This window comes from Rhea americana, unplaced genomic scaffold (assembly GCF_003343005.1).
Source record: "Rhea americana isolate MKP2758 unplaced genomic scaffold, rheAme1 scaffold_110, whole genome shotgun sequence".
NCBI classification, from domain to species: Eukaryota; Metazoa; Chordata; class Aves; order Rheiformes; family Rheidae; genus Rhea; species Rhea americana.
In genome coordinates this window covers 190,470-202,838 of record NW_028185151.1, presented here as the reverse complement: position 1 = coordinate 202,838, position 12,369 = coordinate 190,470, and the positions used below count along the sequence as shown (strand labels likewise).

The 12,369-nt window shown below is 37.4% G+C and overlaps 1 protein-coding gene across 6 annotated transcripts in view; it reads left to right on the top strand.

The window, feature by feature from the left end:
- LAMA2 (laminin subunit alpha 2) overlaps window positions 1-11,873 on the top strand; it is a 376,763-nt gene extending 364,890 nt beyond the window's left edge. For all 6 annotated transcript variants that reach the window (XM_085314063.1, XM_085314044.1, XM_085314054.1 and 3 more), the window contains 7 exons: window positions 574-686; window positions 2,342-2,531; window positions 3,500-3,655; window positions 6,968-7,121; window positions 7,469-7,599; window positions 8,279-8,501; window positions 11,331-11,873. In XM_085314063.1, coding sequence (XP_085170189.1) covers window positions 574-686; window positions 2,342-2,531; window positions 3,500-3,655; window positions 6,968-7,121; window positions 7,469-7,599; window positions 8,279-8,501; window positions 11,331-11,488 — 1,125 coding nt within the window. In that variant the 3' untranslated portion in view covers window positions 11,489-11,873. The remainder of the gene's footprint in view (window positions 1-573; window positions 687-2,341; window positions 2,532-3,499; window positions 3,656-6,967; window positions 7,122-7,468; window positions 7,600-8,278; window positions 8,502-11,330) is intronic.
- Window positions 11,874-12,369: the final 496 nt, after the last annotated feature.

Sequence of the window (12,369 nt, the reverse complement as noted above, 5' to 3'; positions counted from 1 at the left end):
TGCTTGTGGGGGCCCTTCAATAATAACAGAGGAAACAACAGCACTTTAAACAAAGAAGACAAGTGTATAACTATATGGCAAAAGTGGAACAGAGGACTCACTGACAGACGCAGGAAGTGAAACTACTTTTAACTCATTATTTTTCGGTTGACTAGATTTCAGGTCAACAGAATAGCATTCCTTTAAAATTTAAGTCTTGTTTCACTTCTGTTAGAGGGCATCCTAATGTGTAAAACTCGGAGTTATGTGAGCTAAGAGAAAACGAAGCTGCCTGGAAATCACTTAGGAATCTTGTAAACATCCACTGATGGCATGAAAGCAGCACTCTTCATACATTACTCGTATTTGCTTTTACAACCAGCTTTATGAGCTCGGCTTTTAAACTGAATTCCTGTTATACCCGTTTGTGATTTACTTTAGTTAATGTGATGAGACATCAACACCCTGAAAAGTTGCGGGGCAAGTGTCTGTAATAGGTAGAATGCTCGATTCCTGAGCAGCTGAAAGACTTCCAGCATGCGCCCAGCTGAGATACAGAATATTACGTTTGTATAATCAGTATAAATTCTACAGGATTCCTGTGCTGCTGACACAGAACCAGYCATTTTGGAAGGCGGCAAGCAATTTGGTCTTTCAAGGAACAGCCACCTTGCAGTTGCATTTGATGACACCAAAGTGAAAAACAGGTATATCATTTATTTCAATAGTAAGTTTTGGTGGAATAATGTGAGATAAAATGCCTCTCCCTTAAATATGCTCAAAAGCTTTCCCTTCCAATTATGGGCCTAATCTGAGGATCATGTCCTGTGTCTAATTCATGTCATTAAGTGAACGCCAGTAGCATTTAGTTATGAAACCTAGGCATGTCCACCTCAGTAGCTCTCGCAAACACAGTTTACCTCTTTGTTTGCAAAGGCTAAGACACATACAAATCCTGGACTGACTTACTTAAAGAAAAACAAATGGAAGAATGTGTGGCCAGTTCATACAACTGAGTTAATRCAACAGAGTTGCTTTTTAAAAGGAAGTTTCTTGGTTCAGTAACTTGATAATTTCATATAATAAGCAAACTATCTTCCTTCTTATTCTGACAATTAAAATCAAAYTTGCAGAATTACCAGGCAAAATGACAATTGTCCTTCTAAAGTATAACTATATATATACATATACACATAGACATGCAAAGGAATTCCAAGAGCTGTTTCTAAAAATATAGCAATTTCCAATGGCTTTGTGAAACAATAACTTGTTAATTTTTCATTTTTGCTGTGAAGGCACATGATCATTAACAAATGTGCCATATCACACCAGTGAATATTTTTGCAGCCTTACTAATTTACAAGTCCATCGTCTTCCCACTTATTTTACCTACAAAGTTGCCATACTGCATATTTTCATTTATGCTAATTTTAGAAAATTAGGAAAATCATCAAAATAAATATATAATCCCACAGTACTTGCATGTTTTATTTTTCAAGTAAGAATCCATGCCTGACTATTCTCATGGAATGATTTTTCTTGTTTGTATTATCAACTACTTCAGGTGCTTACTTGGTAGCCTAACTTGGGCTAGGCTAGTGATCTGCTGCCACTATAACCTTAGCATCCCGACAGTCTGAATCACATTCTGGGTTCTTTGCTATAAGAAGAACAGACCTACAAATGCAGTAAATGCATCCCATGTGGGGAGGGCCATCACCCTCACTGTCCACTGTTCTGCACTTGCCGGTGTTCATATGSGGTTGGCAGCCTCTGAAGGCTTCTCTGTTGGGGGCAGTCAGTGATTTTCACGAGACAGCAGCTCTCCGCAGACACATCCCCATTTTTTCTTGGGAGAAATCAGAACAACAATATGTTTAATATTCTTACTGTAAAGTCTTTCCTGTCCATCTTTAAAAGTTTTGTAACCTAACTTCAGGCAATACAACTCATTAGAAACTCAATATTTGCCAACTGTCACTACAGCTTCCTCTTTTTTGTAAGATATGTGTGTGGATGACTGATAACATCACTGGAGTTTTACAGATGCTGGGGGTTTTGAGGCAGCAACTACAGCTGCAGTTCAGAATTTTATCTAGAAATTCCATGCTGAAGTTGCACTTTTATATCTCCACAGTTAAGGGATTAAAGAACACTTACATGTTGGGGATCAGATATGTATGAAATGCAATTCACACGTATCCAGACTATTTTTCCTGAATTTCGATCGACAAGCGAAATAGGGCCCTAACTGTTAAGTTTTATTAAAGGAATATGGAAAGGTAAAGCAGATAAACCTGTCTACGTATGACTCTGAATATCTTTTCCTTTGTTTTTGTCTTCTTGTTTGTCTGATTTTCAGACTTACAATTGAATTTGAAGTCCGAACAATGGCTGATTCTGGCTTGCTCTTTTATATGGCCCGCATCAACCATGCTGATTTTGCTGCTGTTCAGATAAAGAATGGACTGCCTTACTTTGCATATGATCTGGGCAGTGGAGACACCAACACCATGACACCCAACAAAATAAATGATGGCCAGTGGCACAAGGTATAATAGTCTATAATTACCCTCTGTAATGCTATCTTGGTCTTGCTTTAAGATATTTGCAAGATGTAGTCTATACAAGCTAAACTTTTAACTAGGAACTTTTGTAGTGTGCAAAATTTGTGCTTTCAGATGCAGTGTATGTTTTGTGTATGTTTTGTACAGTACATATTCTGCTAACAAAAAAGATAGTGCTTGTCTTTGAAATATGTCCTTCAAAAAGTATGTCTTTTTATATGCTGTGTAAGATTCCTTTCTCACTCACCAAATCCTCCTTCTGCCCAGGTTAACTGTCCATCTGAAATTTACAGTTGTGTATAAACACCAAGTTCAGTTCCTTGTCTCCAAACTACCCCGTCAATATTCTGTAACACCTGTTTCATGATAAATGTGCTGCTACGCGGAAAGAAGCAATGTGAAAGAAAAGCCAAAGAAAATGCTGTTTTCTCTCTTTCTGCTACTTTGAGCTAACTACTATGCTGTTTTAAAATTTGCTGGTATGCTGGTTTCATTTTATACTTAATTCTTTTTTATTCACAGAGCATTATTATATTGTTTTGTAGAGATTTCAGTGAAACTCTTTAGAGAGAAATTGGTCTACAGTTGTTAGAAGTAGAATTGCATCAACTTTTCAGCAATCACACTTCTTCCACATTTATATGAACAGAAGTCTTACAAATACAGTTGGTATTATATTTATTCTAGCCTGAACTATGATCTGAGGAACATCCAAACTAGGCTCCTGACACAGATCTAATTAAAAAGCAGTCACACGTTTGCACAGAAGCTTGCACGGCAGAGTTCTATTCCAGAAACATTATCCATAGCTGCTACCACACTGCTACTGCTGATGGCTCCTACTACTTTCGCCTTTCTTGTTGCAGAGTTTGGACTATAAGGCTAGTCACAATCTGAAAACACTTTGTTATCAGAAAACTGTCTAATTGTATTACATTTGTGTTTCTTTTTAGATAAAAATATTTCGAACCAAGCAAGAAGGAAACCTTACAGTAGATGATGTTTCAAACAGGACTGTTAGTCCCAAAAAGGCTGATATATTAGACGTTGTAGGAATGCTGTATGTTGGAGGACTGCCAGTGAACTATACAACTAGAAGAATTGGTCCGGTAAGTTTAGTTAGCTATCCTATACTGCATATGTCCTGATCAGTACCGCTATTTTCCCCATTCTGCTTTGTTTTACCTGCTCTCCGTCTCCCCACTCAAATGCCCAGGAATACTGATAAAATGGATCTTACTGACACAAAACAYCTTCAGTATAAGGATCTGACTCAGAGCCCAGTACAAAGAACCAGAAATAGCAATTAGTTATTTTTATGGAAGAGTAGAAAGATCCAATAACTTGTACCCAGTTCAATCCCCACACAGCTAGAAAGCATGAGGTCCTAAAATCCAGTTGACTTTTTTCTGGGCTGTAATTCACCTAGCAGTAAGTGCAAATGAACTGTGAACTTTCCTAAAAGAAATGGCAAGGCCAGATTTACCCTGGACAAAGTACCCAACAGTACTGCTGCCTTCTGCAGTAATCGGCTTGTGTTATTACCAAACTAGGAGAGAATTCATTTTCAAGTAAGAATATGAAAACTATGCTGTCTTCTTTCTATTTCCAAAACAAATGTGTATACATGARTTTATCATGGAGTTACTTTAAATTCTTAGGCCTTCTGAATACCAGGCTTCCATGATGAAAAATTTCTTGGCAAACAGAGATCCCAGAGAGATCAATACCATTTTTAGCCTAAACTCCACGGGACTAAATAGGAGCACTGCGTCCCCTCACCCAGGCCATTTACTGCAACTATCCAGACAACTCCATGTCAGTCATCTTTCTTTCCTGATGATCCCCTCTTCCAACAACCACATGCCATTATCAGAATTAACCTCTTCCCTGTATTACTTTTCTCTCTGGATACAGGGTTTTTCAAGTCAGGAAGTCTGAACTTGAGTTAGCTTCATTACAGCAATCAYGTTGGGCATATTGTGCAGTATAAGAGCAGACAAAAAAATGAATTATCAGCAGCAACTATGTCTAGGCTCATTCTGCAGGGTTATACAGAATGAGTAAAGAGGAGGCAAAATTACACATCCCAGCAAGAAATCCAGACTATCAATAAAGATCATACTACTTAGCAAATTTTGGTCTGTGGTGAAAGACCCAATTGACACATTGATCATTTGGATTTCCCAAAACAGCTCTGAGGCACTGAACACGAAGAAATACTTAACTACTCATAACAAATAACTCCTAATACTATCAAACTATGCTCTTTGCTGCAATTAACAAATACTAATCTAATGAGATATAGGTGACACTAAATCCTTGCCCATTGCTTCTTGCCAGAAGTGCAAGTGTCACCTATATCTCCTTAGATATTGCCAGAAGCAATAGAGGCAACCCACAGAGACACATGGCTCAGTCTGGCAATAATAGTTGTGTTAGATTCTGACAGTCTTTTATGCTTTGGGATTTAAATGAAGCTGCAATTTCAAACATCATTCACAGAAGGTAAAAAGCAGTGCTTACCTTTCAATCATTCTCAGTAAAATATATTACATGATGTATTAATAGTATGTTGTGCTGTAGTCTCTGAAGCAAAATAAGTTGAAAGCATGTATTATCCCAGGCCTTTCTACTAAACACACATCAACCTCTTTTAGACACTAATCTAACACATAGCAGTACGTGGGCTGGCTTTCTGTTCAGTGCAGAAGACTGTGATACCTAGTTGTTTGGCTCCAGCAGATTTCACATTCTAGGCACTCAAAACTCCACTTTCTGAAAAAGATTTTATATAGCATATTATCATGCTAAGTATAATCAGACATGCCTTTCCGWAGGGAAAGTGAGATTTTAAAGTTAGAGCATCTTATCAGAGTTGTTTAAAATCTTGCATTGCCGTGATTTATTCTCACAATAAAGTTAGCAAGATTCAATTTTTGGTACCGGAACTTGTTGATTTGGAGATGTTTTTCATTTAGAAATTAGAAAACAGGTGTTTATGAAGAATCTGACAGAAACTACTGCTCAGACCAGAAACGAATTTACTCAGTGACATTTTAAAGTTCTTGTGAAAATTTTGAATAGGTCTTTTTAAAAGAATTATGCTGTACAATACCACAGTATATGATCTGATATGATCCAATACCACAGCTTTGATTAGGGAAGGGTTTTTTTTAAGTAAAAGTTTTGGGAATTCTTGCAAATTAGTAGTCAGGAATATTAATAGAGGAGATAGTGTGCACAGTCAAAACTTCCCTCTTCTGCAGATGTGCCTTTTTCCTGCCTGTATTTTTAAGTATTTCTAACACTGTATTTTTACGTTGTTTCTTATTTTTCCCTTGCCACATTGCTTATGAGTATGTCTTCCTTTTCTTCTTCATAGTATTTATTTCCATTTTCCTCTCCCCCACTATTATCTGGGAGAAGCAATCCTGGCCAAGTCACATACCAAAGCCTTCATTTCAAGCTGACAATCAAAATATAGCTTGTGCATACCTCAGAAAGAAAAAGGAAGGCGAGCTCAAGAATGGTTCCTAGAGGCAGGGATGCTTCCATAGGTGCCCTAGGATGCACTTATGCAGCTGAGCCTAGGGCAAGCCAGCAGCGCCAGCCTGCGCAGCCTCTCACTCCTGCCCCASGATTTCACTTAAACCATCAGCTTAAGTATGCACATGCCACTTGTTTGTAGGCGCAGTAATGTACTCCCAGCACAAAAGCCAAACAAGAGTTGCGGTTTGCTCTCTTGCCCAGCAGCCTCCATATGCCCAAGCACATTTCCAGCTTCTGCCAGTCTCTGTGGCCAGCAGAACAGTTATTYTGAATGTGTTAAGTGTTCCTACATAAGGTTATATGGAGAACCAGGTACAGCCAAAAACCTTTACTGTTTATTTTAGCAGGCATGTACCTGCATTACCTCAGTCTCACCATGCAACACTAGGCCCACAATAAAGGGATTAAAGCAAAAAAAAAAAAAAAAAAAAAAAAAAAAAAAAAAAAAAAAAAACAGCAACTCAGAGAACTAYATCCAGTATCTTTGTCAACCAGCAAACTCCATAGCCTAGTTGATTAAAAAGGTAAAGTATGGGCCATTAAATTTCTGCTTTGCTGATGTAATTTGCTATGTTTCATTATGCAGTGTATTWTTTTATGTCCCCTCTACTACGGCAAACAGATATGACTCAGATCACATCTCTGAAAAGTAATGTAATTCATCCTCAGTGTGATGGAGATTAGATTCCAATTACAATCAGATATTAAGGATTAGCCATGTAAAACTCAAGTCTTATTCGGCTCCATAAATCCAGCAGATTTATAAGCAGAGGAAAGGTACTTTTTGATGACATAATTTAGGCCCTTCTTATGAGTACTTAAGCTTGCTTTGCATGGTAAAACTTTTTTGTTTGAAATACTGAATGCAGGTCACCTATAGCATTGTTGGCTGCATCAGAAATTTTAAAATGACAGAATCACCTGTTGACCTGGATAATCCAACTTCTAGCTTCAATGTTGGAAAATGCTTTGTCACTGAACAGAAAGGAACATACTTTGATGGAACAGGCTTTGCCAAAACAGGTAATGAACAACAATATTTCTGATAATCACAGAACAAAGAAACAGGAGATGGTATTTTCAAAAACTTTCAGTGCTACCTAACTCCTATTGACCTCAACAGAAGCAAAGTGAGACCAATAGTTTGAAAATCCTACTTATGTTTATTATATTGCCTAATGATAGACTATATGGATTTCTAGTAAGGTCTAAGTACAACCACTGTAAGTGTTACTTACAGGATTTTGCATGAAATGGATTCATTAATAGTGCTATGTTACCTTGCATTACTGTCGACACACTTAGTGAGATTATTAGGACTAATGTTATTAAATGCTTTTCTTTGTTTTATTATACTTTTTCCTTCCAAGTTGGTGCATACAAAGTGGGAACAGACCTGCTAGTGGAATTTGAATTCCGTACAATGCAAATGAATGGTGTTCTTCTAGGAATTAGCAGCCAGAAAATGGATGGGCTTGGCATTGAACTAGTAGATGGAAAAGTGAGTAATGAAGCATTTTTGGCTCTTTGTAGAGCTTGTTTTTAAAAACACAGTTTAAATGCTAGTTTACTGCACCAATCCCAAGATATCTTAGTCAATATCAGGGCTCTTGTATGTGCAGCATTTGCCACTTTCCATAATCAAGAGGTATTTATACTTTTGCTAAGATGTTCTAAAAGATACTGTAATACTTGAGCTTCCTAAAACTACAACATCAGAACTTAAATGAGTGAGACTATGCAAAGCTGTGAGAAAAGCTCACTAGTCATTAATACTGTTAGTTTCTTGTGCTTATTTTATTTCATAGTTGTCCATCACTATAAAGAGTTTGGGGAGGGGGCAAAAATCAAGACAAAAATGGAAAAATGACAATACAACAATTTTTTATATTTCCACTAACATTTATCTGAGTGACATAACCCAGACCCCAGTGAGACTGGTGCAAGGGCACAGCAATCCAACCAAATGGCATTTGTCTTTTTTAACTTAAAATCAATATGCTCTGTTGATGGCACACACTAAAGCTTTGATTTAATACCAAAGATATAATAAAAATAAACAAATAATCTGCATTTATTTAAAATCCATACTTCTTTTTTATGGAGCTGGCTTACCAAACTATGCAGAACTATTTTCAGAGATAACTCATTTTCATGTCATGAAATTTCATGTCATTCAGGTGATGTTTCATGTTGACAATGGTGCGGGTCGATTTTCTGCTGTCTATGAGCCTGATGCACCAGGCAGCTTGTGTGATGGACAGTGGCACAGAGTTATTGCAAACAAGGTCAAACACCATTTAGAGCTGACTGTGGATGGCAACCAGGTGGATGGTAACAGCCCAAACAGAGCCTCAACCTCAGCAGACACTAATGATCCTGTCTTTGTTGGAGGATATCCTGGTGAGCATTGAACATACAAATAATCTTTACTCATGCTCGTAGTGCTGCCTTGATAATGTCTAAATGCTATTAGGACTAATATGCTAAAGTTGATGAATAAGAATATCCAAGTTTGTGGCAGTTGGCATGGATGCTTGTTCTTGCATCTAGCTGCCTTTCGGATGAAGTACTGCAGTGCAAATTGGATCTCATATATTCCTCTGTCCATTCTAAAATACAGATGCTGTCACAGAGGAACAGGGACACTTTCTGACACTGCTACCCGTAAACACAACCTCCCTCTTAATTCTTTCTTTTTTTATTATCAATGGTTAGAGCATTTGGCAAATTTAACTGAAGAACGTGTAAGTACTTTTCTTGAGGAGGGGTAAAAGAGACTGTGTGTGTAAATAAGCCTATAAAATATGCATTGAGGAATGTGGACAACAGCTTGTACAGAGAGGTAAGAGAACATCTATTTCTGATGAATGTCTTCACAGAGTGTCTTGAGCCTAGTGCTTTTTACAGGAAAAAACAAAATTTGCTACTTAATATACTGGGAATCCTAGAAAAAACTTGTTTCTAGCAGAGGTGAATGAACAGGATCCAGAACTAGGCTGAACTCTGCAAATATCTCAACTGTGATTTTTAGAAAGTACCATGCTATTAGATAAGCCTCTTGATTATCTGTGAATAGATAGATACCAGTATTCATAATCAGCATAGTGGAAGATGAAGCTAGTTACAAACTGCCAATTCCACTGTATTTATAACAATGTTTTCCTCTATCTTGAGAACAAAAAAGCTATATGTGATTGCAATGTATGTCTGACATAGTGCATATAGAGGTTAATGGCAAAACTCCTCTTGGATTAAATCCTAAATGATTCTCTTGAAGTTGTTTTTCCCCTATTCTAATCTGTGTGATGCAGTATATCAAAAAACCCTTCTCTCTCAAACTTCAGAACTTTTTAAAAATATTATTGATACTGAGATACAAGAGGATTATACTTCAGTCACAAGACTGACAACTTGGTGCTAGAAGGAAAAAATCCTCGCTGGCAATATTTTTACAACCAAACAGGATTATAACATAGGAGTTAGTATTGAAGAAACACTGCAGATGGAGCTACTGTCTTCTTCTGTACTGTATTTAGCATCAAGAGGAACACATTGAAGTAAAACTACAATCTTACAAAACAAGATTACATTTAAGTATGTTGAAGTGATACTCCTGTATTGAGCCACAGCCAAATGCCAAATTATGAAATATTTTTTTAAAAAAACTTACTATGGACATTTAACCACCTGAATTTGCCTTGCTAACTAGTCTAGCTCATCCAAGAATTGTTTTTTTAACATTCTCAATACCACATACACCTGGCCACTTTTTTAATCAAAACATCAGAGAAATATTTTCATCTAGATTTTTCCTAAGTACCCTTGCCTGAGACAGAGAACAAAAATAGGTCAGTTCAAGAGCTGTGACAGCTTTTCTCTATATATGTACAAATATCACAAATTTGAAGTGTGGTATCAAAGGATCCTGTAAAATCAGTATGGGTTTAGGTATTTTCCAGTCCACTCGAGGCATCTCATCTGCTGCATACGCAGTGCAAAACAGCCATAAACCAGCTAGAATTAGCTGGTGGCAAATTTCCTATTCAAAGAAAACTTTTTGCCACCAGAAAGTGGGCAAGGATATCAATTCCTAGCTATCGATAAAGCCATTACACAGCTGCTACTATCATTAGAGTGCAGAATATGCACACACTCTGTGAAACAGTATGATGATATGTCCAATCAGTCCCCTACAGGTGTGAATCATAGAATCAGTAAGGTTGGAAGGGACCTCTGGAGATCATCTAGTCCAACCCCCCTGCTCAGCAAGGTCACCTAGAGCATTATGCAGGTTTAGCTCAATTGGTTAGAGCATGCTGCTGCTAATGCCAAGGTTGCAGGTTCAGTTCCCATATGGGCTACGCTGAGGGTTGGACTAGATGATCTCCAGAGGTCCCTTCCAACCTTATGATTCTATGATATCTATGTTAGACAGGGTTGCATCCAGGTGGGCCTTGAAGATCTCCAGAGAAGGAGACTCCACARCYTCTCTGGGCAACCTGTGCCAGTGCTCCGTCACTCTCACCGGGAAGAAATTCCCCCTCATGGTCAGGCAGAACAAGTCTGGCCATGAATTTCAGGCAGTGGAGAGAAAGATTTCCAGCATCCCCATCAAACCAGCCCTCACCTCTACCCTCTAGTAGACCTCCTTTAATGAGTAAGATGTCCTCAAATCCCTGGCTTTACCATCAGCAAGATTAATAAATAAATATATAAAATTCAATGTTTGAAAACTCTTAAAACCATTCCTTAAATGACACCTGAAATCCCTACTGAGTAACTGTCTCATTATGTTAGGGCTAAGGAGAACTGTATCCATTTTGGCCTTCTTTTGTTCTGTTATTCTGTGGATAAATAGAGGAGCAGTTGGTGATTTGCAGATGAATATGTACTCATCATACATCATTTGTAGGTAGCAAGGTGGCATTTGATTATTTTGCCTAATTTTCTATATTATGCAACTGAGCTATATGATTTACTACAGCAGTTTAAATGTGTTCAGATTCTGCCACTGTCATGCTGGGAAAGCTGACTGTTATCACTAACTCAAGGCTGTTATCATGTTCAGTCATAATGTTTGCCACTTTTTTGAATAAAAAAATAAACAGCAAATAAAAAATAAGAAATACTCCTGGGGAAGACTGTTCTACAAAACTCTTGTAGAGCAAACTTAAGTATCAACTCAAACTTACAGAATTCTTTTTGCCTTTTTCCCCTCTTCTCTCTCAGATGGCCTGAACCAGTTTGGGCTGACCACTAACATCCGTTTTAAAGGATGTATTCGATTTCTGAAGCTCACCAAAGGTACTGCTAAACCTCAAGAGATTAACTTCAGCAAAGCTTTGGAGCTGAAGGGTGTTCAACCGCTGTCATGCCCTGCAAACTAACATGGTATCCTTAAACTGATAAGGTCCTGTTTGTATAAGCACCTCAGATTAAAAAAAAAAGAAAGAAAAAAAGAACTATATATACAGTACATTCATAATAAAATGTCTTTATGCAAGTATTTTAATAGTGTCTGTGATGTATTCAAATGGCTATTTCAAGGTACCTCCCAAAAAGAAGGTAAGTAAGAATCCTTTTTCTCTCAGTTTGTTAACTGAATAAAGCAGTAAGGAACTCTTTCATAATTCTTTCCTTGTGGCTTGAAATGGAAAGTTTCAGCATCCTTTTGATGAGTGAGACTATATATTATGCAGGAACTGATATATATCATTTGTTTGGTTGCACGCACACCTATGTCCTTCATTAAAAATAGGCATATTAACTTGATTCAGAAGTTTGCTTTCATCACTCCCAAGAACTTTAGAAGGTTTTTCTGATCATAGTATCTCTCATGAAAATTTTGCTGAGAAAATTCTGAGTTTTATGTATTTTCTCTGGATGTTGTCAAGCTGCGTGACCACGGAACCAAGTTCAGGGAAGGGAAATGGTTCTACTCATTTAGTTTGGTGTTAATGGGGAAAATATATTGCACCTAAAATCTTTGATATATCATTTGAACAGCACTGGATTTTAATATAGTTTATGCTGTTTGATGTTTGGAGATACAGTCTCTAATGGAAAGAGTAAAACCAGATTCTACTCATTTATCTAGAGACATAGTTTTAAATGTTTCATAATGAAAAAAAGTTTGGTACTGCCCCTCCAGTACTACCCACAATCCAGAAGCTACACATAGCAAAATTCACAAGCAAAGTTTATAAAGGAAAGCAAAAGCTGGCACTATTGCATTATAATAGAATGAAGGTGAAGCAGGAGAATGCCA